A 26,743-nucleotide genomic window follows, 5' to 3' on the forward strand; every position below is an offset into this window, starting at 1 on the left:
CTGGGAAGAACTTGCTTGCTCATTCCCTTTGACAATGCCAAAGGATGTTCAGTACGGTCCTTATCTCACAAGTTCCACAAAATGGTTACTTGATTATTTTTTCTCTTCCAGCTCTTTTCATCTTCTCCTAGGCTAGACCTTGGGTTTGCATTGGAAATCAAGTCACGTTATGCCAAGAAGGAAATTTCCAGCCTCCTTCCACGAGCCAGATGGCCTGGTATCAGCAGGGACTGGTACACAGCTCTGTGCATTCTTTTGCCACCAGTGTGCATCCTCCTGCAAGCTCATCCTCCTCAGAAGGAGCAGCTGAGGCATTCAGGAGGGAACACCCACCCAGGCATGGATGGAGCAACGGGTGCCAAGCAAGGTGCAAGCACGTCCTTGTGCAAAACACGTCCTCCTCACCACCCATGAGATGCGGCAGTCCCGGCTCAGCAGCCTAGATGTGCCTTCCCACAATGAACCACAAGACGCATTTACCAAGGATAAAAATCAAACCACCATGTCTCAGCCAAATATCTGAATATTTCACTTTCATGGCCTTGGCTAAATACAAGGATTTTTTTCTCCATTCAGAAAACAGCCAGAAAAATGTCTCCGTACCAAAACCAAATCCTGCAACCCATTTTTTTCCCCACTTCACAAAGTTTCTTACCTTGAGATCAAGCATAAGCAGCACCTTTGGAGGCCAGATTGCTTCCAGTGACTTTCCCCCAGAAAGGTCAGGATGGAAAGGAACAGGGAAAGAGGATCGGATTGAGATCAGACCCAGAGGACCACTGGCTCTAGGTGTGCAAACGTGCTGCAAAAAACACACTGTGGGCATGGTGGAAAACCCACTAAATTAATCCCACACATCCAAGCTGCTTTGAGATGAAGAGACAACAGTAGATGACATCTACTCAGGAGCACTGGAATAGCAACAGCTTTAATCGTAATTTTTTTTTTTCCCGAAACTTTTTTTCTTTAAAAAAGAAAAAAAAAAACAACAACATTAAACAGTAAGTACAATAACCAGTTACTGAACAGAGTGGTAATGCAAAGCCCAGACCGAAATTTTGGAGAAGGACTTGATGTTTAGTGGGCAGAAGGCATCTATCTGAAGGACATACGCCCAGTCCTGGCATGTGAGGAGGGACCAGATTTCAGACTGAGGACAGGGACAAGTCAATGCAGCGGTCACCCCCCAGGCCCCAAAACACACCAGCCATGCTCCCCAAGTCTCAGGGAGGGTGCACACTGTCAATGAGCTGAGCACAGCCCGTTTTAGGCTGCTGCTGAAATGTTAAGCTGGATATACAGAGTACCTGAGGTAGTTAGAAAAACCAAGGGGGACTAAACCAAAAAAAAAAAAAAAACCCACAAAAAAACACTGAAATTACTCAGGGGCATCCCTGAAACACAAGAGGCTCAAACTCCTGCCCCTCACCTGCTGCTGACACCCTCGAGGGTCCCTGACACAGCCGTTCTGCAGAGCCCCAGTGCCTGCATGGACCGACCCCTCCTACAGCATGCTCCACTTTGGAGAATGGCGAAAGCCAAGACTTCGGTAAACGCCTGTGAGAAAGCTGTCCCTCTGCCTGCACGCATGCTCTGGCAGGAGGATTCCTTATTGCAAAGGAGATTTTTTTGCTCATGCATGAAAAAATGTGCTCTTAGGGCGCCTTCAGGAAAGAGAAAGGGGACATGTAGTGGGCTCGGTTGCTGAGGGACCTTCTCTCTGTGCTACGTTAAGTTGCATAGGAAACTCCTTAAAGCCCCTGAGGAGAAATTAAGGTGCTCTTTACTTCTTGTGGGGTCCATCAAGAGTGACTCTGGGAACATGATTTTTGGGAAGAGGAAAGAAGACCATTCCCTTTCGAGGCTGCTGTACCAGCACTATGTCAGATACCTTTCCCGTTACCTTTTTTTATTAACCTGAAAGAAAATCATCCTGTAACAACTAACCTCTCTGTGGTAGCAGCATTTCACTATAAAGAGACTTTGCACTTAAAACAATCCTTCTGTGCAAAAATATTTCCCTCCCATGTAAAACATTTGAAAGCTAGGAAGAAGGAGTAGGGGAAGTAATTCAAAAGACTCAGCTATAAAACAGTTGGGGAAAAATACGGGCACTTGGTGCTGCATATATTTCGCTTGATGGCACCAGGTTTATAGCAAAGGCTATTTACAAGTTAAACTGGACTTCAGGAGTCTTGAAGAGCCCTACTCAAAGCCCTCTGATATCAACGGCAATGAGTGTTAAGTCATGTAGTGCACCTAGAGCATCTCTAGGGAGCTCAGATTTCAAATTAGGAGAAACTTGTTGGTTGTTTTTTTTTTTTTTTTTTTTTTAATAATGTGTGTAAATGGAGATGTGGATTGAAACAGTTCCCTTCCTTTTTCTGACCTCTTCCCCAGAGCAGGAGCATCTGGAGAGTTTGCTGCCATGGCAGGGTGAGCCACTCTCACCGTCCTCCATCTCCCAAGGTCTCTGCTGAACCTCAAACCTCCAGTTTCTTCCAGAGATGTCCTGCAGCACCTGGGCAGGATGAAGCGCAAGGGGTAGTGGTCGCTTCTCCTGGTTAAAACAGTACCCGTGCATCTGAAAAGAGGCAACTAGCATCTTCTTGTCAACAAATGAGAAAATGCATGTTTGCAGAGACGCGAAAATGAAACAAAACAATCAACCACCAGGGCACGTGAATTAAAAACAAAACGAAAACCAACAAAAAGCTCTTTTTTGGTGTAAGATGCTTGTTGGGCTGCAGACATCCCACATTCATACTGTGCTTTGCAGTCACATCTAAGAGTTAGCCAAAGCCTGACTGTGGGGTGGGGAAGGGCATTTACTGTGCTTCCTCTTAAAATACCTATTTACACGACTCACGGTTGTCTCAAAAACGATAATTTAAAAGTGGTTTCTATAACGTAAAAAACCAGCCACAGCTTCCCCCCCCAAGTGGTTACAATCTTTACTGCTCATTACAAAAATTAGACTTTTATTTGTAAATGCCTAAAAAATGTGATCTCTTTTATGATCCCTCCCCACCCCGCCTGCCCCCTTTGAAGTTTTCTTAGTAAGAAATAGTTTAACTGGTATCAATGCCATAAGAAAAGCCATCCCCCTCTGGATGCCTTCCCATCGAGGAGGGATGTCTCCTGCTGATTTCCAGTCCCGGTGGAGACCTTGCAAACTTTGGCCTCTTAAAACCTGAGGAGAGCAACCTCCACTTGCTTTTAAAGTCAACTGCTTAAAAAAGTGGGGAAAAAAAGCACAGGAGAAACCCCAGCAAAGATGTGGACAAAAACATCACCGCAGGAGCTAGATGGCAAAATCCTCATGCTCTCGCGGGCTGAAGGCGGCTGCCCGCAGTATGTCCAAGGAGTTGACGAGGATCAGGGTGCCGGTAAGATGCTTCCAGCGTTTGGTGATGGGGTTCTTCATCTTGTCCAGCCCGGTGTGCAGCTCCTGGATCACGTCACGGTAGCTGTCGCCCATCTGGCTGCTCCAGGTGAGAAGGAAATCATACGCTGGCTTCCACATGGCCTGTGGAGATGGGGCAGAAGAGAGATCAGAGCTGAGCTAGGCTGGATGGCTGGCAAGCAAGCCATCCCCCATCCCAGAATAAGCACAATTCTAAGGAAAAACACCTCCAAATTCCCCCAGCACACCCAACTCAGTTTTATCCTCCAAAGCTGCTCCAGAAGAACATGCTTTGGAGGTATCCGCAACCCAAGGAGACCCATGGAGACTAAGACCCATCCACTCTCACCTCGCTGTCCACCACCCCCGTCTTGTCCCGGTGCGGGGCCTCATAAGCATCCATCTGCTGCTTGGAGACCTTGGCGAGCTTCTCAGCAAGTTCCCTCCAGCGCTGGGCCACCTCCACGGCCGTGGTCAGCAGCACAAAGTCCTGGATGAGCCGGACGACCAGCCCTTGGCAGTCCATTTTTAGTAGGGCCTGAAGGACAGTGGTGAAAACCAAACAATAGAGTCAAAGCAGGTAGGAGATGGCAGGAGACCCAGAGGACCATGTGGGGAAGTCCCTTGAGAAGCTACCCCCAAAATCCTCCCACCTCCTTCCTAGTGACAGCCGGTGAAATTAGGCCACCAGGCTTGGCAGCAAAGTAATCGTATTAAGTGAATGAAGCACCCTATCCCTGTCCAATGAGGATGGCCACCGCAGCCTTATTTTCCAGGCAACCCCTCAAGATGTTCAGGCACCATCATAAGCAGTTTAAAGCATCCCAGGGGCTGGGAAATACAGATGCCTTTAATCAAGGTAACTAATCCAGCACAGCCCATGCAGCTTGCCTCCCTGAGCCCGCAGAAGCACCATCCTTCAGCACGAATGGGTGGGTACAGGCCAGCCAGAACATTTTGGGACAAGACCTGGACATCAGCCTTGGGAGGAGATGGGCTGGGAACGAGACCCAGGCCAAGGGCCAGTTGGCAGCACTACAGGACCATCGCTTGGCTTAGGATGTTCCTTCTCCTCTCACCACCCCCTGCCTTCCTGTGCCAGTTCAGAAACCATCCCCTTCTGCATCATTTACTGACCTAAACGCTGAGATTCTCTGCAAATGGTTTTGAAGAAGCGGAGAAGAGGAACTGCAGCAGTCACAGTTTCCAAACTAGTGATAACTTAGCCAAGAAAAAGAAGTGACAGGGCAGTGTTAGCTCCTGTCTTTAGGTACCAAATCACATTAACATCTGCTCAAGGTGGAAAACAAGCTGCAACAGGGATAAATCCATGACAAGGAAGAGTTTAAGTGGCAATTATCAGAGGACAGGATGTGACCCACAGGATCAACATCTGAGGCTCCCCACCTTCTGCAACAGCCTCAACAGCAACCCCAGTCCTTGGGCAAATCCCACTTTGAACATCAAGTGGCTACAGAAAGGCGGGGTTTTAAAACACGGAAAACAAGGAAACAGCCCCCCAACTATGCTGGGTACGCTCTTGTTTTCCTACAGCCAGATCTGGAGCTCTGGCACCAGCAGACTGAGGATGGTGGCTCCAGGATGGGTGAACACCAAGGGCTCAGCATTTCAACAGGGGGTTCCCCCTCAGCAAACCTCAGGGATGCAGGGGACAGACCCCCAAGGGATGCTGAGCACCAGCAAGCACCTAAGGAGCCACACTGGCCTGTGTGTCCCCAGCAGGAACATCACCCATACCTTCACAACAGCATGGGGCTAGTTATTACAGAAACTGTGGATGTGGTGGTCCACATGCAGCCAGAATCTGCCCACTTTCTGCCAGCGTGGGTCCTGACATCTTCTCCTGGCATAGAGGGTCTGAGCAAACCCCAGCTGCTTTGGCTCTGGGGCAGAAGAAGGGTTAAATCCTTGCATAGACAGTTTCACAGGGACAGTTGGGGGAAGATGGGAACATCTGAAACCACTCCAGCAATTTGCAAAGCAAACATATGTTGATTTTTCCCTTATCTGTTTCCAGCTTAAAGCTGGGCTTGAATCTAATTACAGATGCAGACAAGGCTGTTTGCTCCTCTGAAGTGCTTACATTGGTTTCCTGTATGAGCGAGAGAAATAATAAACCCTCTTGTTAAGCAAGAAAGGAAAATACATCTAAAACAGCATTAATACTTTTTTTTTTTAAAGGGCATTAAGAAGCATTTAGATCTCACACCTGTGCCACTACTGCCTCCTCTCCAGACAATGCTACCTCGCCACCCAGCCCCCAAACTCATCACCCTCTCCTCTGCAGGCAGAGGATTCAGATGGTCCTAAGGAAGGGCAGATTCAGCACCCTCAAACCTGCCTTTCCAGGCAGCTTGGATCACCTGCGTGCAAACCCCAAAACAAGCTGGTATTTAGCAAAGCAGGCTTTCATCTCTTGCTGGAGGCCGAGCAAGCCCTGAGGCAGCAGAGGAGGCCACCTGGAGCCAAGTGCGCTGCAGGGGTTAAGAAGAATAGAGCTGCAGGAGACGGATTCTCCTGTTCCTTCTGCTGCTCAATGTAAACAAGAAACTGCATCAAGTAAAGCAGCTGGGAGGCCACGTAGTCAAGAGTTGTATAATCACTCAAAGCAACAGCTTTGGAAGAGATTGCTCCCTGCAGTGCAGCACATTAACTCTGAAACCTACTGATGGCCACAGAACCACCTACTTCCTGTGCTTTGCCCCGGTCATTTGACCTGAGAGGCTCAACAAACAAATAAGGAGCTGGGGAAAATGCAGGAGAGCGGGCAGAGATGAGAGATGGGGACAGCACCAAAGCCATGTGGGGATGGGGTGCAAGAAGGACACACAGCCACTAAAGTCAGAGCCAAAGGGGAAATATTAGTGGTAAGTGCAATACCTTTTTTTTTTTTGGGTCTGGGCACAACTTGCTCTCCTGTCACAGAAATACATGAAACACGGGCAGACACCGGGCTCTCCTGGAAGCCCTGACTGCTCGGCCAGGATTAGCAGGACTCACAGACTTAATCCTCCAGCAGGCGCTTTTGGGATTACACTGCAATTTCTTTCCACCCTCCTCCATCACCCTGGACAAACCTCTCCGGGTAGCTGGGTACATCCCTCCATCCCTCGGTACGCAGCCGTGCTCCCTGCTGAGGGGTGACCTGGGTTGTGCCTCGCCAGCACCCTCCAAAGCATTTATTAACCTCAGGGCGGCTCTGATCCAGCTCCAGACAAGTAAGCAAAGGAAATGGTTTGATATTCAAATCCCGGTTCAAAGCCGCGCAGAAGCGCCTCTACTTAAAAAGGCATCCAGGGGAGGCTGAATTTGCATGTCGGCTGCGAAACACAGAATCCCATTTCCTGTCCTCTAATGACAGAAACCAGCCTCTAGAAGAAAGCAAGCCAAGCCAGAAGAAAGAGGGAACCCCAAAGACCACCTGCAGATGCATGGCTACTCATGTCCATCGCCACAACCTTCAAGGTCTGGCCCCACGAGCCTCCAGCCCTGCTGGCTCTCCCATGCACAGCCCTGAGCACCATAATCCAGAGGAGCTGAGCTGGGGGTGGGTCTTGTTTGTTCCCTATCTTCAGCCAAGCTAGAGGAGTAAAGACCTTTCTCCTTTGCCCCAGGAGTGGAAAGCATCACCAAATTCACATGTGCCCACCATGCAAGGCCCACAGGGAAGCTGTTATGGAAACGGACTTTTTAAATTAATGATTTTTTTTTTTTAATAGCATTTAAATTGGAAAGCGCCTCAGGAGGTCCAAACATTATGATGCATTACTCACCCCACAAAAATGTCTGTGGGGGAAGCGGAGATGCAGTTACCATAAGCAGCAATACTCAGTGTCCCATTAACTGCTGCAGGGATGTGTGCCAGGGCAGGGATGCGACCCAAGTGTGGCAGGCAGATGATGTGCCTGGGGCAGCACCGTGCCACAGCTCCCTCCTGGGACCTCCTAAAACACGGGGAGGACGGCCCTGTGTCCCCAAGGGACTGCTGAGACCCACAGGGTGAGAGGATGCTCGTGCACAGGCTCCTGTCTCTGTTGCCCTCTCCAGGTTACAGGTCAGGTTTTTGGCCCAAATGAGTTGGCTCTGTATGAGCACTCCCCAAAATAACACTTGCTTTAGGGATGAAACACCTCTTTCGCTCGCTCCTTTTGGCTGGCAGCACCCCCAAAATCACCAGTCACACACACTTAAAATACCACATTACACACACATGATCTTAAATACTAGGGGTTTTTTTTAGTTTGTAGTTCGTTTTTTTGTTTGTTTTTGTTTGTTTGGTTTGGTTTGGGCTTTTTGTTTGTTTTGTTTTTTACCTAACATGGGCACAGGGTCTGTGTGCCAATTTCCCTGAACATGGTGCCTGGCTGGGTCTCAGGGTACTTAAGGCATCACTTCTGAAATGACACCAAATGCCATCAGCCACACTCTCAGGTAGCTTGGACAAGGTATCATCAATGCAATTGTGATCAGCTTTTTTTTTTTTTGTCAGGACCAAAACTGCATGTGAGCAAGACACAAGATCACAGGGTTTGCAACTGCTGCACTGGGGATGGGAAGGCAGCAAAGATTTCTTGCCATCTCCAGAATATAAAAGCAGGTTGTCTCATACTGTCCACGGAGCAAGCAGCCTGACAACACAACAGCTGAAAGCCATCAGTGGCATTTCTGCAGCTTCCTACTAATTGACAGGGGTGCAGGGCACAACTCACAAATGTTGTACATGAAAAGACCTTGCTGGAAGCCTGCAAGCAACTCCTCTTCCTCCTGTGCTGCAGGCAGCTTGGCTATGCAAGGACAAGCCATGCCCTACAGAAAACATCCCCAGCTTCAGCATGGTGCAGCATGGTTCCTTAGGAGAACAATGTCCAGAATCTGTACATGTGGTGGGAATTTGTTCCCATGAAGGCAGTAGTTGAGCTTTCCCTCTGGACCCAAATTCAGCACAGGGACTACCAGTAGCCAGCAGATTGCTTTGGGATGGAGGAACAAGAGAAGCTCAGTGTGAGCAGCCTTGGGCTGGCATGCTCCAGAATCACAGAATGGCTGGAGTTGGAAGGGACCTCTGGAGATCATCTAGACCAACCCACGTGCTAAAGCAGGTTCACCAGAGCAGATCACACAGAAATGCATCCAGGCAGGTCTTGAATGTCTCCAGAGAAGGAGACTCCACAACCTCTCTGGGCAGCCTGTTCCAGTGCTCTGGAAAATAAGAAACTCTGGTCTGAACAAGCTATCTAAAGGGAACAGGCATCACATCATCGAACATCAAATCATTTTGGTTGGAAGAGACTCTCGGGATCATCAAGTCCAACCACAACCTAACTCTAGCACTAAACCATGTCCCTAAATGGTTTGAGGCTTTAATCAGGGCAGTAAGTTTTTTTTGTGTGTTTAACCTTGGCCCTAGCAAGGCAGCACTTCCCTCCGAAGGCTCAGGTCAGGCCTGCATATTGACCAGGGACAAGCAGCATGCTTTGGTAGAAGTAAGGCAGCATGCAGATGCCTGCAGCGAGAACAAATGATAGAAAACAATGGAGGAAAAAAAAATCCCAACATCATCTGCTGTGTGATCTTTAGAAGTAGCCAGGAGAAGAAAAAGCTCATAGTTTCCACAGCGCTCCGCTGACGTGCCCAATGGCATTCCCAGAAGACTCATGTTTTTCCCAACAGCAGTGTCTGTTTGAAAGGATGATAAATGCAAAGCTCTATAAAAATACCATATTGAAAAATCCAGAGAAAGAGAGAAATGCTGTGTCTTGTGACATGTCTAATGCCAGCTCCCAAGGACCAGGTAGTGCAGTCAATGCATGGCTAGGTACCGGTGGCCCAGCTGCAACCAGCTCTTCTTGCATCCATGCCCAGGCTTTTTTAGGAAGCTCATCTGTGTGCTGCCTGCTTTCCGTGGCAGAGAGGAGGGAGGGGAAAGTTTCTCTTTCGGATGTGATGATTAACTTCTGCGCAACATTTCCCCAGTTACCTTCACACACCACTGCTAGTGCTTGATTAGAAAAAAAAAAAATGTAACTAAGTGCAGATTACTTATTAACTAGTTGTCACAACCAAGCCTTGCCATGCTTGGCTTCTGGTGCATGGCTTGGGCACTGCAATTTCGTGTACTCAACACTGAAGTCAGATAAGCTTGCTTACTACTTCTCCCTTCACAGTCCCTTTGAGAGGAGACGACCAACTTTGAGATTAAATGGCCAGATGAGAGCTTAATCCAACCGGTTCTTCTTGCCAGCAGATGTCAGAAAGCGAGTCCATTTGTTACAAATAAAATCAGATTTAAACACAATAAAATACATTACTGCTCCATTGCCATCCCCTGAAACGTCTACCTTTTTTTTTTTAAAAAAAAAACAGGCTCAATCTAATTTCTACATAAGCTAAGGAGGATTTGATAGCAGCAAGGGGTTTAGATGAAGCATCACCTTCTACCAGGAAGGGAGCTCATCCTTTATCAACAGGCTCAGACTCACAAAGAATAGGAAACAGAGCCAAAGCTCAGGATTAGCCTCCATTCAAACAAGGAAAATAAAACCTGCTCTGGGACCCAGCACTCCAGGCATCCCTTGGGAAGCAGGATGTTTTCGGGCAGCTTACGGCCCTCCCCTTGAGTTAGCTGCTCCCTGAGTATCCAAAAGAGCCTTATCTTTCCCTTCTCCCCACTGAGGTCTGGCATAGGTTTTCCATGACCTACAGACTGTCTGGGACCCCTGGAGACAAAGGGAATAGCTAAAAGAAACACCTACAGGTTTGCAAAGTGATAAGACAAACAGCACCAAGCCTTTGAACCATCCAGCAAGAGGAGCACACATTTCACCCCATCGTTCACTGAGGCTAATGATTAAAAAAGCAAACCCTCCCTTGGGAGAACCATGGAGCCAGATACGAACCTTGGCTACCACAGTGGGTATTTTCCCTTCCTGGATGGCCCCAGAAAGAAAAGAGACAAGTGCATATGATGGCCAGAAGAACCCCTCAACAGAAGCAGTGTTGGTGGTGCCACCTGGCACCTGGAAGTCAAAGCCAAAACACTGCCCCGTGGGCCACGAAGTGGTACCCAGGCACCGGGAACATGCTGGACAGTATTTTCCTGAGTAACAAAGGGCTCCATGCTCTTCATAACACCTTACACCTCACGCTCGATCCTCACATTTCCCCCTTCTTATCAAAGGGATTTTGGGAAGTTAAATATTTCATTTGGCTCCAGTTCTCTTTACCCAGGCTGCCCACTTGTAATTTCATTTGTATGTTGCTGCCTGCACCCATCATCACCAAGCAAAGCTATTCCTTAATTCAATTGGCATTTTAAACTACATGATTCATATCATAACTCAGTTATCCTGCTTCTGCAGGAGAGCCCATTAAGAGGCGAGATCTGCAAATCTCTTCCAGACATTTCATCCTCTATTTTCTTTGGCTCACTTCCTACAAAATGCTAGAAATGCTCATGAAGATGGTTTCTTGTAAGAGACTTCTTAACAGCATCCTAGAAATACTTGCAGGCAGCACTTCCCCAAACGACTTTCAGGACAGAAGTCATGCATTTCCATTTGCAAACACAACTCACGGTTGGACACAAAGCATCCCGGCTCAGAAGTACCCTCGGTTTAGCTGCCACTCAGAGATGGGGCAGACAGAACATTATTACAGAGGAATTTGAGGTTGTTTCATGAAGGTAAAGGTGTGGCATCCTTCTTCTCAGCAGCTGTAAAACCCCTCTCTGGCACACCTACTGATGCAGAAATACATGACCTGAGAGGTGGCTTGCCTATCCTGCTCTGTATAGGAAAAGCTTTTGTGTTCCTTGCCCTCTTTTCAGTTTTCCATCAGTATTTCCCCAATGATGCATGCTTTGACACTGGGGTTGAAGAGACCAGTAGCTCTCTGGTAACTCTTTGTGTGCATTGTTGAAGGTTGAAACATAAATACTCAGCAGCAGGAACCAGTTGAGTGCTATGAAAACACTGGACCAAAAATCATGGTTGATCTTGACGGGCTTCAATTACCTACCTTCCTGTTGTCTGCCTTCACAAAACACACACCTACCTATCGTATTTCACCCACCTCGTCCCTCATTTACTGCCATGATCTCATTAAACCAGGAACCCACCAACACGTACAACTGCAGGGTTGAACTTCCACCTGGCTGTGAGAAGCAGGCTGCAGTAAACCTTAAACATGGACTTCATTTTCTACAGACTGAGTCAGGGAACTTCCACCTCCCATTCACCCTAATCACCTTGCACAGCAGGGAATTAATACGTCCTCATCAGACCCCAGACTCACCATCATCAGCTCCTTCTGGAACGATTTCCTCTCCTTGTTCTCGGTGTTGTTGCAGTCTTCCTTCAGCTTCTCCAAGACAGAGGCAACTCGCTCCGGTTCACTGTCCAACTCTGCTCGGCAGAAAAATGTGAGTGGCAAATTCACGTACCCCAGCGCATCAGCGAAGGACCGCCAGCTGCTAAGGTTCTCCATGAGCAGAGTCCTCACAGAGGCATAGATGTAGGTCAGGAACTTACAGGGCCTCAGGATCTGCTCGAGCAACAAGCTGGTGGTGAGATCCGGCCCGGAGAAGTAGCTGGGCTTGATCTTCCCAACCACCAGCAGGTTTTTGGTGTGCACAAGGCCTATTTTACCCTGGTAGTAGCCAATGTACCATTCCTTGGTCCACAGCTGCCCTTTCAACCTGATCTTCTCCTCACTGAGGAGGGCTATGACATCTCCTTTCTTGTACTCCAGTAAATAGTGGTTCTTGCTTTGCCGCACCACTGTCTTCAGTAGCTTGCCGTACTTCAAGCTCAATACTGGCCGGTCCTGAAAAACTGGATACTTGGCAGTGGCAGCCAGAGGTGAAAGGATGATCTTTCCAACCTCGTTCTTCTTGAGAAACCGCCTCTGCCCTGTCGGTTTGATGGCACTTTTTGGAGGAGGCTGTGGTGTCTGGACACAGAATTGGGTCAAAATGGTATCCTGGTCATCCTTGACCTGTATCCTTAGTGTGAAGTCTGAGAGCTCATTGGGGTCATGGGATGCAATGGGGAAGATAAGGCGGCTGACCTTGCCCAGCTTCATCTGGAAGCCTCGCACAATTTTGGATTGCTCACTAGCTTTCACCTCGTAGTTGGTCATGTTGGAGAACATGCAGAGCTTGAGGTCCTGAGGCCGGGACAGAGCAAACTGATGCTTACCCCAGAGCTGGAGGGCAACGGGAGCTGGGCTGTGGGACTGTCTTGTGACCTCATTCACCAGGAGAGTCTTGGGTGCACATTCATGCCCAAACACAGCCACAACGGTTTTAAAGGAAGGATGAATGTGTTTCGGGCCGTAGACACCAACTGTGATCTTCTTGCTGATGTAATCCCAAACGGTGTAAGGGTAGAGGATGTTCTGACCCTGGGCTACAGCCGCAATGTACATGCAAGGCTCCAGGTTCTCCAGCTGCACCTGGATCGTGTCTCCATATGAATAGCTCAGCTGCATCGGTGTGTACGGCCCCTCTTTCATGTCACTCCGCAGGCACTGTAGTCCTACCAGACTCTTGCTCATGATATCATTCTTGACCTCTGCTGACACCTTCATCTCCAGAACGATGAAGGTTTTCACCTCCATATTGCTGAGTTTGATCTGCAGGACCGGGCTGATGGTGCTGCACTTGTCACTGTTCAGCTCCAGTGGTGGATCCAGCATCGCCTTCATGGAGATCTGCTGCGTCTCCCCAGGGCACACGTGGCCCTCTGGTACACGGATGCTGATGTTGGTGTCTGGAAGCTGAACAGCTCCACCAGAGCTATCCAGCTTGCAGACAATGTTGGTCTCCACTGGTTGCGTCTGACCCCAGCCAGGATTTTGACCAAGCAAATCCAAGTCATGGCAAGACCGAGCCAGCTTCCTGTGGTTCAGCCACGCTGTCCTAAAATCTTCCCGGCTCTGGAACTGCTCAGGGGTGGGAGACTTCAGACCACTGAAGAAACCTGACGATGCTGGAGCATCTGCCTTGGCTTGAAGAACAGACAGCTCAGACAAACTGTAGGAGCGTTTACTTCTGAAGAAGGGATTGTCCCTTTTCACAGGCTGCTCCAAATCCAGCCTGTTCGTGGATGGAAACTCATCAAAAATGTTACCCAGGCTGCTATTAGCAGCTGAACTGGAAACAGCTGAAGTAGGAGCCCCCGTGTCAAAGAGCAGCAAGTCAACGGCAATGTTGGAGTTGGACTCTTTGTCCGAGCTGGGTGCTGTTTGCAAATTCCCATTCAGAAACGGGTTTGTCTGGACTCCGTTCAAGAATGGGTTGTTATTGTAGGTTTTCACAGAGTTTCTTTTCACGTCAGTCCATTCCCCAAGCAGGTCTAACTCCTTGACCCCCTCATCAGGGCTCTCCAGTAGATTGTCTATCATCCCACTGTCCGTTAAGGAAGAGTTGCGGTAGTTTACAGGCTGGACATAGGAGGAAGGGATGTAACCCATTTCCATGGTGTTGTGAGCGTACCACCACTCACCTCCCGATGTGTCTAAGACATAAAGGTGGTCCCCCTTGGAGAACTTCAAAGTGGTGAAATTAGTTGGACAGTAATCTTTGATTGCTATTACTTCCTTGGCATTTCCAAAGGACATGGGATTGTCAACCAGCAAGGCACTAGGAGAAGGCACTACAAAACCAAGAAGAAAAACAGCACTGTAAGCAATCCATGTGAGAGTCACAAATCACTTGCACACATTTATTTCAGGTCAGCAACTCGCGCTACTCTAAGTGGTAAAGTAAGGCGGCTTTACAGCTTCTCAAACCTGCAGGTAATTTTTTTTCCCCACTAAAATTCTTAAACAAAATTTTTCCCTTCGCTGTTTCTGATACATTCACGTTCTTCTTCCCCAAAGAGTTCAGGATCTAAAGGGACAGGCATCAATGCAGCTGGGAAGAGCAGTGGAAGCTGAGACAGGAACAGCAGCAACTTGTTACCCCCTCATGGGAGCAAAGCAGAGAAAGCTGCTCCCCTCCCAATGCAGCCAAATGTCTTGGCAACAAACCTTCCTCTCGCTGCAGGGTCCCACGCAGCTGCTGCTGTACCAGACACCTGCATCCCACAGCCTCCCTCAGCTCCCCAGCAAATGATGTACAAGGAGATCATATTCGAGGGAGTTTTGATGGAACTGGAGTCCCTTCTTATCAGCTCTCCTTTCTACCTGGCGTGTTGGGATCTAAGTTCCTATGTGCACATGCTAGAATGGCAGGCACCCCCGTATATATTCACATTTAAAATAGGAGAAGTTAGAGGGGTCTCTTAACGATTGCTACATGGGAAGAGCCATTATCCTACCAATTTGCTCAGCAAGTATCTCAAGCTCTTTTGTCACCAGCTCTTTAGCATTGCCGTTGCACTTTCCATGCAAACAGTTATCTGTGCTGCTGCTGGTGAATACCTCCTCTTCAAAGAGATTACTGATAAGCCAAGGTAATGTAAACCCAAGATAACTTCCAGCACAGCCTAAAAGTGCTCTCGCTCTGCCATAGCCTCTCTCCTGCACATGTGAAACATGTTACAGTGTAAGAAACAATTAAGTGCATGTCATACTCCTACTTTTTTGCATCACATCATCCAAAAAACCCCAGCATCTCACTCCTTTTACATAGCACCTGTATTCAAAGCTCAACAAAAAATAACTCCATTTCTAAAGAAGGTCGTGTAGTTTGAACCCTCAGAAAGCAGCACAGCATTGCCCTCCTGCAGTGCTTTCATGGTCCTCACAGCATCTCCAATGTCCCTTTCAGTAGTGCCAGTGATACCTAAAAATCAGCAATTAGTAATAAAATCAGTTAACAGAAATTGGAATTGCATCACCAGCACAAAGTCCTTTTGCCAGGGGATCCCAATCACAAGCAGAACAGCTGGGTCGAGCCTACAATGTCATTGTATCTGTTGGTTTTACTCTCACTTTTAGGACGTATTTCTGTAAAAAACACTAGAAACAAGATGCAGATGATGTCGCATCAATGTTCAAATGTGTGTTATCTTGCTAGACAGACCTAAGAAAACAAGGAGAGCTGGGTTTTCACCAATGTAGAGCTGCAAGAGAACTGGGACAGCACCTGCTTCAATAGGCTTGAGAGCTCTCTGGAGGGGAAAAACGGGATTTAAGAAACACAAGCAGCCCCTAGGAACCTGGAGATGAAGGGACAGCAGATCAGACTGTACATCCCTGCGGTGACTAGCTGCAGGCTGGCAGCACTTCTTGGACACAAACTGCAAGGCAAGGGGAGACACAGAGGAGCAGAGAAAAGTCTTTAAATATATGCTAGGGATCAAATTACTAAGAAGAAAAAGAGTTTGCACACATCCTGAACAACTCATCTTTGATCCACTTCCTCTGCCAGCAGGTAGGCAAAGTCGTGAGGACATTTATTCAGCATAAATCTATATATAAACGCTGTATTGAAACTATTCTGGCACCCTAGTAGGAAGCCACTGTTAACCCAGCGCTGCAGCCAGATATATCTGCGGGATGGGGCATTTTTTGTCTCCCCATCCCTTCTGATTAGACAGGCACAAGTGGCCATCCCCATGTCCCCCCAGCTGTGCATGCAGCCGGAGCAGTGGGAGGGTTAACAGGGATGTGATGAAACCCACAAACCCCTTGGAGAATACAACCAATTCCTATTTTTGCATTAAAAAAAAAAAATCTAATTTGCAGCAAGAGCGTTTGATGTTCAGGTCTCTTCTTGCTATGCCTGCAAAAGCAACCACTTTTGTGCATGTTTATTTTTAAAGGCTCTCAGCACATGCTAACTTCCACCTGGAGTTATTTCTTGGGATCTGTTTGTGCCAGGGGAACAGTAATTCCCCTCTCACCTGAACAGTTTTTATGCTGGTTAAGGTAAATATAGCTGAAGAAAAAGCAATAAAAGGAAGAAAAGGGATTATTCAAGCAACACACAAGCTCCCAGCTCCGGAGAAGCAGAAAACACACCCTTGCAACCACCTCGCTGCTGTCACCTCTCTTGGCTGCTGGATCTCTTGGTGCCAGGTCCATACCCATCCTTGCACCCATAGATGCACTCGTCAGCGTTTGCTGCTCTTCCTCATCAGCTGCTGTCTGTTAATTATTAACCAACCCCCCTCCTGGAGCCCACGGGTGAGAGGATGCACCCGAATTGAGGAGAGGGCATTGTCCCCACCCATCCCTCCGCACCTTTGACGTCGCGGAGGCTGGTCTCAGCGAAGCCCTCGCCGAGGTCGATGAGCGTCCCCTCCGACTTGCACCGCGGCAGGCCGCCCGAGTTGGCCGCCCGGATCCTCTGCGCCGCCATCTCCGTCCCGCCGACCCCCGTGGTCCCGGGGAGCGCTAGGCAGCCATGGCCTCTCCGTGAGCAAAGCTGGCTACGGGGACCCTGCTGTCACCTTGGGGAACCAGCCTGGGAGAGAGAAAAACCCCAGAACATTAGCAAAGGCTCATTTTTCTAAGCACGTCCCACCACGCCAGCGATGCTCTCCCCAGGCGCATGCCGGCCCTGTGGTGCCGATACAGGAGAACATCCTCACGTTCTTAGTAAGAACATCAAGAAAGATAACCTGAGTGCGTCTAACAAGCACGGCACTGCCTACAAATCACCAAGGGCGTTGGGAAACAAGGACAGCAGGGTCTCGCATGATGCTACTGCTGGCCACTAACCCGTACAAAGCATCCCTCTTGTCTTTAAGTTATTTGGGCATATGTTGCTCCCAGGCTGATAAATTGGTCCTTCTCCCCATTTCTTAATAGCTTTCATGGCATTTGCACATTGCCGTAATACAATATTTATAAAGCCATCAAGCACTCAGATGCTGTGGGAGGCCCAGGGCAGTAGTTAGTGAGCGTGGAGGACCCACGGGAACAGGCTTTTTGCACGTTTGACTGGGTCATCGCTCTCTTCCACCACAGCACTGGGATCTCCCAGGATGGGAACTGGCTCTTCCCACTTGCTCCCTGCATCCCTCCCCTCACCCAGCCAACCAGGCAGGGATCGGACAGAAAAACATCTCTTCTTGCACTGACTACCTGGCTTCACTCAAACTGCTGCATGGAGCTAGTACAGGATGATAACAGTTTCCAAAAGAAAAAAATATAATTGTCTTTTCCTCCATTTTTTTTTTTCCCAGAAATACTTGCAAAAACACTTTCAGAAACCTTGTGGAAGCAGAGCTGCATCAGCTCGCCAGAGGCAAGAAGAAAATTAACCCATTTCCTGCTGCCTGCAGAACAAGCCGGCACTTCGACTGCCAACGGAGCAGCTGATGCAAGTGCTGGTAAGACCTCCCCTGGTGTCACCCATGTCCTCTAGAGCCTGCAGGGTGGCCAGAAAGGCCAGAAGCACGTGGGCGAGCAGGCAAGCCCAGCACCTCTCTACAAGCTGAAGGCAAGGCAAAGCCTAAGCCACACTTTGCGCCTCCAGGTTTGCACCAGGGAGAAGGCATGCGGACCAACATACCTGGCATCATCCCAGTAAATCCTGCCATCCAGCATCCCTACATCGTACTCCCTACACACTTGCTACAAAACTCCAGCCAGGCTACAAAGCACCAACAGCTCAAAAATAAAGCCCCATGCAATTATAAGTTATATCCAAATCCCCTGCTTAAGTCTAGCAAGCCAAAGGGCTTTTCATCTACTCCTAGCATTGTTGTTCCTTTCTCCCCCTCCCACTCATTTTTTTTTTTCCTCTCTCTGCTTGAAAGATCAGATCAAGCAGAAAAATAACCCCCAGACTCACATTCCTTATGGGGGAATACGGAGCTGATGAAAGTAGAAAGACAAGCGCCAATTGCTTTGGCTGCAGTCAGCTGTTATTAAACCAGCGAGTTTCTCTCCGCTGGCACAGTGAGGAGGAGCAGCAAGCCCTGAAGGATTCCGTGCCCTTTTCTGGAATGCAATAAGAAGAAATTTGCAGGGGGAAGCCTGAGCAGGAGATAGTCCAGCCTGCTTGAAATGCTTCCCAAGTCATCCCCCAGGCCGGTATGCCGGGAATGCGTTTAGCTGGAAGGGATGGACAAGGCTCCAGCCAGAAAAGGGAAGGCAGAATTTGTGTGCGAGCACTTTTCCCTTTGAGAACAGCGTTGTTTCAGATCCTGCTGGGAACAGTCCGAGAGGAGAGGGCTTGGCAGGTGTCACATACAGAGAAACCAGGCTTTGAGTCAAGATTGTGCTTATCAGAGCTGGGCCAGGTAAGACAGTGGACTTGGAGCTGCTGTCAGCAGCAAGAAAAAGCCACAAGCAGTCAGTGGGAAGGAAGGAAAGACGTTCTTGTTTGCTAGCACTGTTCAGCATCCATCCAGCTCACCCCTTTGTAAAACACCAGCACGGAGGGCAGGCTGTTGTTTATCTTTAACGCAAGGCACTGTTGGGGATTGCATGTTCTCCAGCTGGCATGCAAAGACCCTAAACACATACTGCCTCCCCCTAAAAAGACCTTACAGACACTAGGTAGACTCTTGGCTTTTTTTTTTCCTCCCTTGCTGGAGGGTTCGAGCCCTTCATAACTACTGAGGCACAAAATCCACCACAAGGTGTACAGCATCATCATCACAGAAATAGCTCAGTGGCAAAGTTTTCACCAATTTTAGCGATGCTTGTGCACAATCCTGTTAAAAAACAAAAACACTCTGACAGCCCAAAAGGTCACCGCTGCTTGGCAAGCACTGCACAAAGCAAGAAATAAACCAGAACAGGTAGGTGACTTTTATTCTGAATCAAATTGCAAGCCATGAATATATTTTTAAAACACCTGCCTGGTAGTCCAGTGCCAAATATTTTTTTGTATTAATCACTACAGCTGTGTACTAACAACCCTCACTGACATTCACACATTTTGCAGTACCTGGCATTTGCAGGGATGCTCCCCCATCCTGTATTTATGTAACTATATGGGAAGCTTTATGCTAAAAGTCTGTGGCAGATGTGACTGTGTGGAGAAACAGCTGGAAAAATCCCCCCCAATATGCACCCTGCAGTCTCAAACGGCAGCAAGAACGTACATCAGAGTGATTACAAAGAGGTATTTCCTCTCCCAAAAGCAGCATCTTGGCTGCATCTCACTCCATTCTGGATGTATAGCAATGTTCTCACACACACACAGAAGGATGGGGGTGCATGCCTCCCATGGCTGGACTTGCGGTGGGAGGTGTGTTTTGAAGCTGATAGTCCCAGGGAACAGACCCGAGATGTTTCTGAATGCAAAGGCAGAGGGCAAACAACCAGCAAGGATGAGCCTTCGATGTCTGGCTCTGTGAGAATAAAAAGGGACAGCTGGGAGCAGGGTGGGTGGACAGGGCAAGATTTGTTTAGAAATCACTTCTACAGCCACGGCTGAGACAATGGCCTGCTAACTCCTCTGAAACCATTTTAAATATAGACTAGGATTAAACACAGACTAGGAAAAACCCAGCCCCATCTGTTTACCCAAAGCCATAAACAGCATCCGAAATGCATGGCGGAGGGTGGGGAAGGAAACTGGTGAGCAACCAGAGCTTGCCCCACGCAAATGCAACAGCATCTTGTCATGCAACCAGCTCAAAGGTACCCACACCCACTTTTCACACCTTTTTTTTTTCCCCCTTCCCACACATAAAAGGCAATGCTGCAGGGTAAAAATCCAACCATGCAAGCCAGGAGGGACCTGCTGCATGCTTCCCCCACCCTGATGACTCCAACAGGCAGCAGCTCCCCCGTGGTTACACCCCATAGTACCAGCCATGTCACTATTCTTACCCAAATAGGCTTTGCAGAGTTTAGGGAAGCTCCGACGAGCATGTTCCCATGGCTGCTGGCTGGCACCCCATGAATGCTCACCAGCTTTCTGGGGCATGGAAGCGGCAGGGATGGTGATGCCCTTGGACCGGGACGGTGTGGGGCTGCAGGGCTTCTCTCCAGATACCCTTTTGCTCCTATGCCAGCATCCTGTGGGGTGACACAGCAGCTATGCCACCTCCCCTCCCCATCTGCTGGGCTTCTGCTCCCTGGGGACACCACTGGACGCCCATCCTGTGAGTCACCCGTCAGGGGAACAGCTGAGCTGCCTTCAGCAGGGACTTGCAGAACACAGACTTAACTTTGCATTAGCCGGAGCTATGCGTAAGGTTTTCGGGGAGGGACAGACGGAACATGGAGACGGACCTAACAGACCTAGCTGTGCTCCTCCTGGCAGAGAGGCCGGCTAGTTCTCACAATGTAGAAACGCTGTTGTGAGCAAGCCAGGGATCAGCAAGGATCTCCGGGGTCTTGAATTAGTGCTCTACCTGCTCCTGGACCACCTCTCCACCATGCATGGAGCAGCAGCAGGTTTGGGGAGGGTCTAGGGCCAGTGGCAATGTAGCACCTATTAAAAAAAACTTATTAAAACCTATTAAAAAGAAAAAAAAAGGTCTTTTTCCTGCAGCAGTTGAATGCACAGCATTCAGCTTTCCAACAGCAGCTCTTCCCAGAGTGCAGTAGCACAGAAAAGGTTAAAAATAGCTTCTGCAAACTGCCTGGTACAGTTTAGCCCGGAAACCCAACCACAGGCTTTCCCCTCCCAGCCCCACAGACCCAGGGGAACCCCCCAGGACCCCCCAGCGCAGGCTGATGGTGGCACAGCAGGGCTGGCAAAGCCTTGTCCTCAGCACTCCCAGCTCCATCCATCACACCAAGCTGGTCCTGACGGGATTACAGGACAGACCCACCCCTGCCCAGACACTGAGCTATAAATCGAAGACGTAGCATAGGCATCGGGCCGTGCTGAACAGGGTTAGCGCAAAAAAGCAGTCCCAGGAAAAATACTCACTGGTAGCGTAAACCCTGAGTCCACGGGCAAGGAAATGCAATAAAAACATGGGAATATCTAAAAGTGCAAGCCTCGAGGATGGGAAGCAGGACCTGCTGCTGGCCAAGGGGAGGTCTTCTCCAACAAGCACAGACTGCAACCCAGGTAGGTGAGAGAGGACCCGTCCAAAAGCCACAATGATAGAAAACCCCTGACTGCCAAGAATTTGGACTGATAAGAGCTGGGAGGGCTGGTGGGGCTGGGCGGTACCAAGCACCATCAGGGCTGGAAATGGAGCCAGGTCCTTCCACATGCAGCCAAAGCCAGAGCAGTACATGGTACCTGCCGCCAGCAAAGGGAGGTGGGGAGGACTGACGGACATCCCTGCCCACCCCACACCTCCTTGCCCTCCCCAGAGCTCAGCCAAGCCAGGGAGCTGCACAGTCCATTCCACCAGGGCACACACATGCCCATGGGAAGCATAAGCAACAGGAGCCACCATTAGACAAGATGGATCAACCTTGCAATAACTACCATACCTGCACAACTGTTCTCACTGGAGAGCGCATAAAAAGCTGGTCAAGCACAAAGGCCATGGTACAAGTTCAGGGGGAATCTTCCATCTAACCTCAGCCACAAACTGGAAGGTGGGAAGAAGAGAGCTTCTAATCAATCATTCTCCTCTCCATGCCAAAGCCAAGACCAATTCCTGGTACTTGTTAATAATGGCTTTTAATTTGCCTTTTCCTTCTCCAAAGTTAAGCTCTCACAACTCTCCTACAAACATAGAGGTGGTTTTGGAGGTTTCTTTTAAAAACAGTGAGCTTTGCCTAAATACAAGTGAATTTAACTCTTTGTAGCTAGAAATTCATTTTGTAGAGCCACAGCCCTACCCGCAGAGCACATCATCCTACAGAATTAATTTATTGAAAATGCTGCTTTTGTCACAGTCACAAAACCCTAAGTAACTCAAGACCACGGAAGCAATCACAGAAGAGACTCCTGGAAACCCAGGGGACACCCCAGTGCTGAAAGAGCTGATGACCACCTGCTCAGGCAGTGCCTGGGAGCACCAACACCACCCAGATTCTGTCACTGTGATTGGTTTTGCCCTGCAGATTCTTCACCTGCAAGAGCTTCCTCATGACTATGCTACAACACAACCTTAAGCCATTGGGCTTAAGTCACTCAACACACTTTCACTCAGCAGAAAATCACGGCTGACTCACCACTTCCACGAGTGCCCACGTAGTGTATTCATCACTTGCAAGCAATCCTAAGGGCAGCATGGCTCAAGGTCCTCTCAGGGCACATGCAGCACTGGGAAAGGCCACCTTGACTGTGCATCCTCATCACTTACCCCCAACAAGTGATCTCCTGCCCAGCATCTGCCCCATCCACCCAGCTGAACCACTGCAGGACACCATGGAGATGCCCTGCAGCACAGGGAGATGTCTTCTGACCACAGGATGCCTCCAAGTGTCTCCAAACACCTGGTGGTGTCAAGTTGACCCTAGTGACTCCTGACCTCGTCACTTTCTTGTATCTCCTTCTCCTGCTTCACCATTTGTGTTTGCAAAGCCAATGCTTTAACCTTCCACAAAAAGAAACAAAACAACCAACCAAACATAAACCACCCCTTAAGACAACAAAAAACACAGGCTCTTTGTACTAGAAAGAGCACATTAGCACATTATCCCAAAGCAGCCTTGGAGCTGCCAATGCACCAGAACATAAGACATCATTTTAGTCCCTTCTCTAGCAAACAAGAAGGGACTTGCAGAAGTATCAGGGCCTCCCCTCCCTCCTGCAGTGCCCTCAGCTCCCAGGGGTTTTCTTTGGACTCGATCCCCACCATGCACAGCAAGTGGCGGGGATGCTCACACGCAGCATCCCTGCTCGTGCGTCGCAGCGGCAGCAGAGCCAGCTGGAGAGCACAGCCCTGTGCTGTGCCATCCCCTCCAGCCCACGCCAAACATTATGCAAGGTTCCTGCCCGCAAACTTAAACTTGGCTCTGCTCCTGCCAGCTGAGCCCACTGCCAGGCGACTGCAAGGCACATGCGGCAGGTTTGATGGTGAAGAGCTAGAAGGAAGGAAAAAAAAAAATGTAATTACAGCTGAGCAACTGCTGTGGGTGTCTGCTGGCACCTGGTATGTGTTACAGCCTCCCTGGTGGGATGTCACCCTTTGCAAGTGATGCAGGACGACAGAAAAATCTCCTTTTATAGCAGCAACTTTGGAGCACAGGTCTTGTTGGATATCCATCTCCAGCGCTGGCTTTCAAGTGACTCTGGAGTGTCTCTGGGGGAGGGAAAAGAGCTTTCCCTGCAGGACCTCCTGCTGTCGCCAAGCACAGCCTCCAGCCGAGCATCCGCCCACTGAGTTTGGTCACTAGTACCCCACGCGATCAGCCACCAAGAGGAGAAAGCAGAAGCCAGAGAGACTGGGTCGGGTACAGCCTGAGAGCCGCTCGTGGTAAGGAAAGCTGGATGCTTGGCACCGAGCAGAGAACAGCACTGATGTGCTGACTGCCCAGGCACAGGAGGGTCCTGAAGATGCAGGTACCACCCCTGAGCATCTACAGCAACTTCAAAGCCCCCCAGTCCAGAAATCACTGAAAACAGTGCCAGTGTGGCAAAGGTTTTAAAAGCCTGCAAGTATAGGAAGGTGCTGCCTGTGCTGTAGATCACAGGAACCCTCATGAGGTTTATAGAGCCATAAAAACGATGCTCCTGGATTGACAGCCCAGGTCCTACTACCCGACAGCAATGCTTTCCAGTAATAAAACCATTACACACACGCCAGTCCTGATAATAAAGCAGGGGATGCAAATAAAGTTGTTAGTGGTTTCAAGGCTACCATGGGCTACAAGACAGTCATCCCAGTCATCCCCTCTGTCATCTGCAACAAAAGAAGGTAGAGGGATGTCTCCAGTGGCACAGTCCTCGGTGCAGCTGATGCTGCCGAAACCCAGGCACAGAGACACGGTTCCTTCAGCAAGGAGCTCCACGTCTGCTGCCCAGGCAATGGAAAACCCACCTCCATCAGGAAGGGGCTCTCACCAGCACCATCTGATGTCCACTAGCCCTCTAATCAGAAGAGGCAGAGTTCAGGCCTGATCTACCCTCTCCCTACTGTTCACTCAATGTTCTTCCAAGAGAAAAAAAACCCCACTTCCTAATTCAGGTAGGACAGTCCCAAAGGTTTGCTTTGTTTTAAACAGGGAGCTGTAGATGGACCCTCTTTTGCCAGGGCAAGCAGTTTGTTCCAGCCAAGTCCCCATGGGCACCAACAAAAACACGAAAACCTAAAACCATATGTTGAACTCCCAGGGGTTAAACATAAAAGACACAAACTCAAGTTTAAAACTCTTAGAGGGAACAGGAACCCATGGAAGGAGAACACATTCTTTATCCGAGCCCTTGCAGCCCCTCCAAAATCCTTTGCAAGCCCAATTGCTCAGCCAATGGCCAAAACAAAACTGCTCCTGAGAGATGCTCAGAGCCAAAAAGCAAGGACCAAGTGCCTTTCAAGCCAGGGAAACTCAGATTTGAGTCAGACCAGGCAATAGCACAAGCTCATGCAGGCAGTTTGTGGCAGAGGGGAAACGAAACCCAGATTTCCCGAGCTGCAATCCAGCCACTGGCCAGAGGAAGACACTTTTGAAGAAGAAACAGCCTTGAGCAGGCAAAGGGCAACCATATGAAACAATAAAGGAGGGGACATAATTTTCTGGCTCCATGGGTGTTGCAAGAACTCTCTCATTAACACTGGTGCACTTGAGGGGGGCGACTCAAACCCCTCCTCCTCATCTCAGGACACCCAATTAACCATGGCAACAAAAATGTCAAATGTGGTAAAAGGCTTCCATTGAGAAAGTCTTGGAGCAACTCACTGCCATGCCACTGTAAGGGCCACAGTCCCAGCAGTGTCTCCTTACTCAGATAATTTGGATGCTAATTTGGACTTCAAGAGCTGTCAAAAGCTGAAGCAAATGAGTCCCTGAAAAGCTGTGCTTCCCCTAAGTGGAGATGATGACAGAGCTTTAACTGCATCAACACTTCAGTGCCCTGTCTCCATCACCCTTCACTAATTTCATCTTTGTCTGATGGAAAGAAGTAGCTGTTCTCAGCTGAATTGCTGGTGCAATGCGCAGAGCCACGTGCTCTCCTTGTTCCCAGCTGCAATGTTGGGAAACCAGTCCTAACAGTGTGATCAGAGAAGGGCAGGCACAAAAAAGTCACTCGTGCTGCTGGATGGAGAGGTTGGCACCATAACTGATGCAGCAACACACAGAGAGGACAACAAAAAAGCTCCGGAGACGAGCTAGCTCTGACTTGTCCATAGACCAACATGTAACCAACTCCATACAGCTCCTCCCGCCCAAGTATTCCACCAAGACGTATCACCCCCACACTGACCACTTCCTTGCACAAAGAACGTCAAAGGCTGAAAAAAGTCAGTCCTGCTCAGTCTTCTGGACTTACCTTCAAAAGGGTAAGTCATCATTTAAAAAGAGGGTGCTGCTTTCAAGATGCAGATGCTGCAGACAGGATGGGCACGCAGCAGCCACCCATGGGCCACTCGAAAGGTGACTTTGTAAGCAGGCAGCCCCTGGGTCACCTGGACTTGCTCCTGACTTCAGTCAGCATGTCCATTTTAAGGAAAAAAAAAAAAAAAAAAAAAAAGAGGGGTTTTGTTCCCAGCTCGCTGCCTAAGCATGTCCACAGACACTGAGCAATCACCACCTAGCAGCCAGATTCTCTAGTTAATTAATAAAACCTCTTTGGATTATCAAACTGAAGAACTCACTCGAGCAATGAGCTTGCTCAAAAGCTTACCCCAATCTGATGTTCTTACACACCTTGCTGATGAGTCCAGGTGCTCATCTGTTGGTAAATTACATGACACCTTCAGCTACACCAAAAATGCTGATGGGAGCCAAAAACCATCATGAGCCTGAGTTAAGCAGAAACAAATGAAATCAGCACACTGCAATGAATTTCCTCAAAACAGCCTTTTCTTTTTGTTCTCTTCTTGTTGTTTGTTTTTGTTTTTTAAGCAGTTGTCCTTGGAAAATACTTCTGAACCAGCTTCCCCACAATACCTGGGTTTAAGCAGCTTAACCATTTGCTGGAGCTGATGGTCTTCTCACAGGAAAGCAACCGGTGGGATTAAACCTGCCTGTGGGTGGGATGCTCCTTGGGATGCACCACGTTTGATCCCTTCCCTGGTCCATGAACCCATGTCGGGAAGAGGGCAAGCTCACTGGGAGCAGTACAATACAGCAAACCCCCAGGTGATGATGCCATCTAGAAGGCACGAAGCAAGAAGTGGACATGAAGACACACATCTGCTCCAGCCGAGAGTGGTAATTAGGACTTGCTGCAAAAAGCCCTGGTTTTTCAATTGATCTCACCTGCCAATCCAGCAAGCTGGATACCCATCCCAGAAAGCATTCCTGCTTCAATTCATTGTGTGCTTTTAACACCAGACTCATTACAGTGGCACAAAAGACCACATGGCTCATTTCAGGCAGTTT

General features: G+C 49.0%; 1 protein-coding gene across 3 annotated transcripts in view; it reads right to left on the bottom strand.

Annotated features, from left to right (window-relative positions):
• Positions 1-954: 954 nt before the first annotated feature.
• Positions 955-26,743, bottom strand: part of SH3BP4 (SH3 domain binding protein 4) — a 38,057-nt gene continuing 12,268 nt past the window's right edge. For all 3 annotated transcript variants that reach the window (XM_065638191.1, XM_065638192.1, XM_065638193.1), the window contains exons 2-5: positions 16,619-16,841; positions 11,720-14,082; positions 3,756-3,944; positions 955-3,529 (exon numbers count right to left, since the gene is read on the bottom strand). In XM_065638191.1, the coding sequence (XP_065494263.1) occupies positions 3,305-3,529; positions 3,756-3,944; positions 11,720-14,082; positions 16,619-16,736 (2,895 nt within the window). In that variant the 5' untranslated portion in view covers positions 16,737-16,841 and the 3' untranslated portion in view covers positions 955-3,304. The remainder of the gene's footprint in view (positions 3,530-3,755; positions 3,945-11,719; positions 14,083-16,618; positions 16,842-26,743) is intronic.

This window comes from Caloenas nicobarica, chromosome 6 (genome assembly GCF_036013445.1).
Source record: "Caloenas nicobarica isolate bCalNic1 chromosome 6, bCalNic1.hap1, whole genome shotgun sequence".
In the NCBI taxonomy this organism is placed as follows: domain Eukaryota; kingdom Metazoa; phylum Chordata; class Aves; order Columbiformes; family Columbidae; genus Caloenas; species Caloenas nicobarica.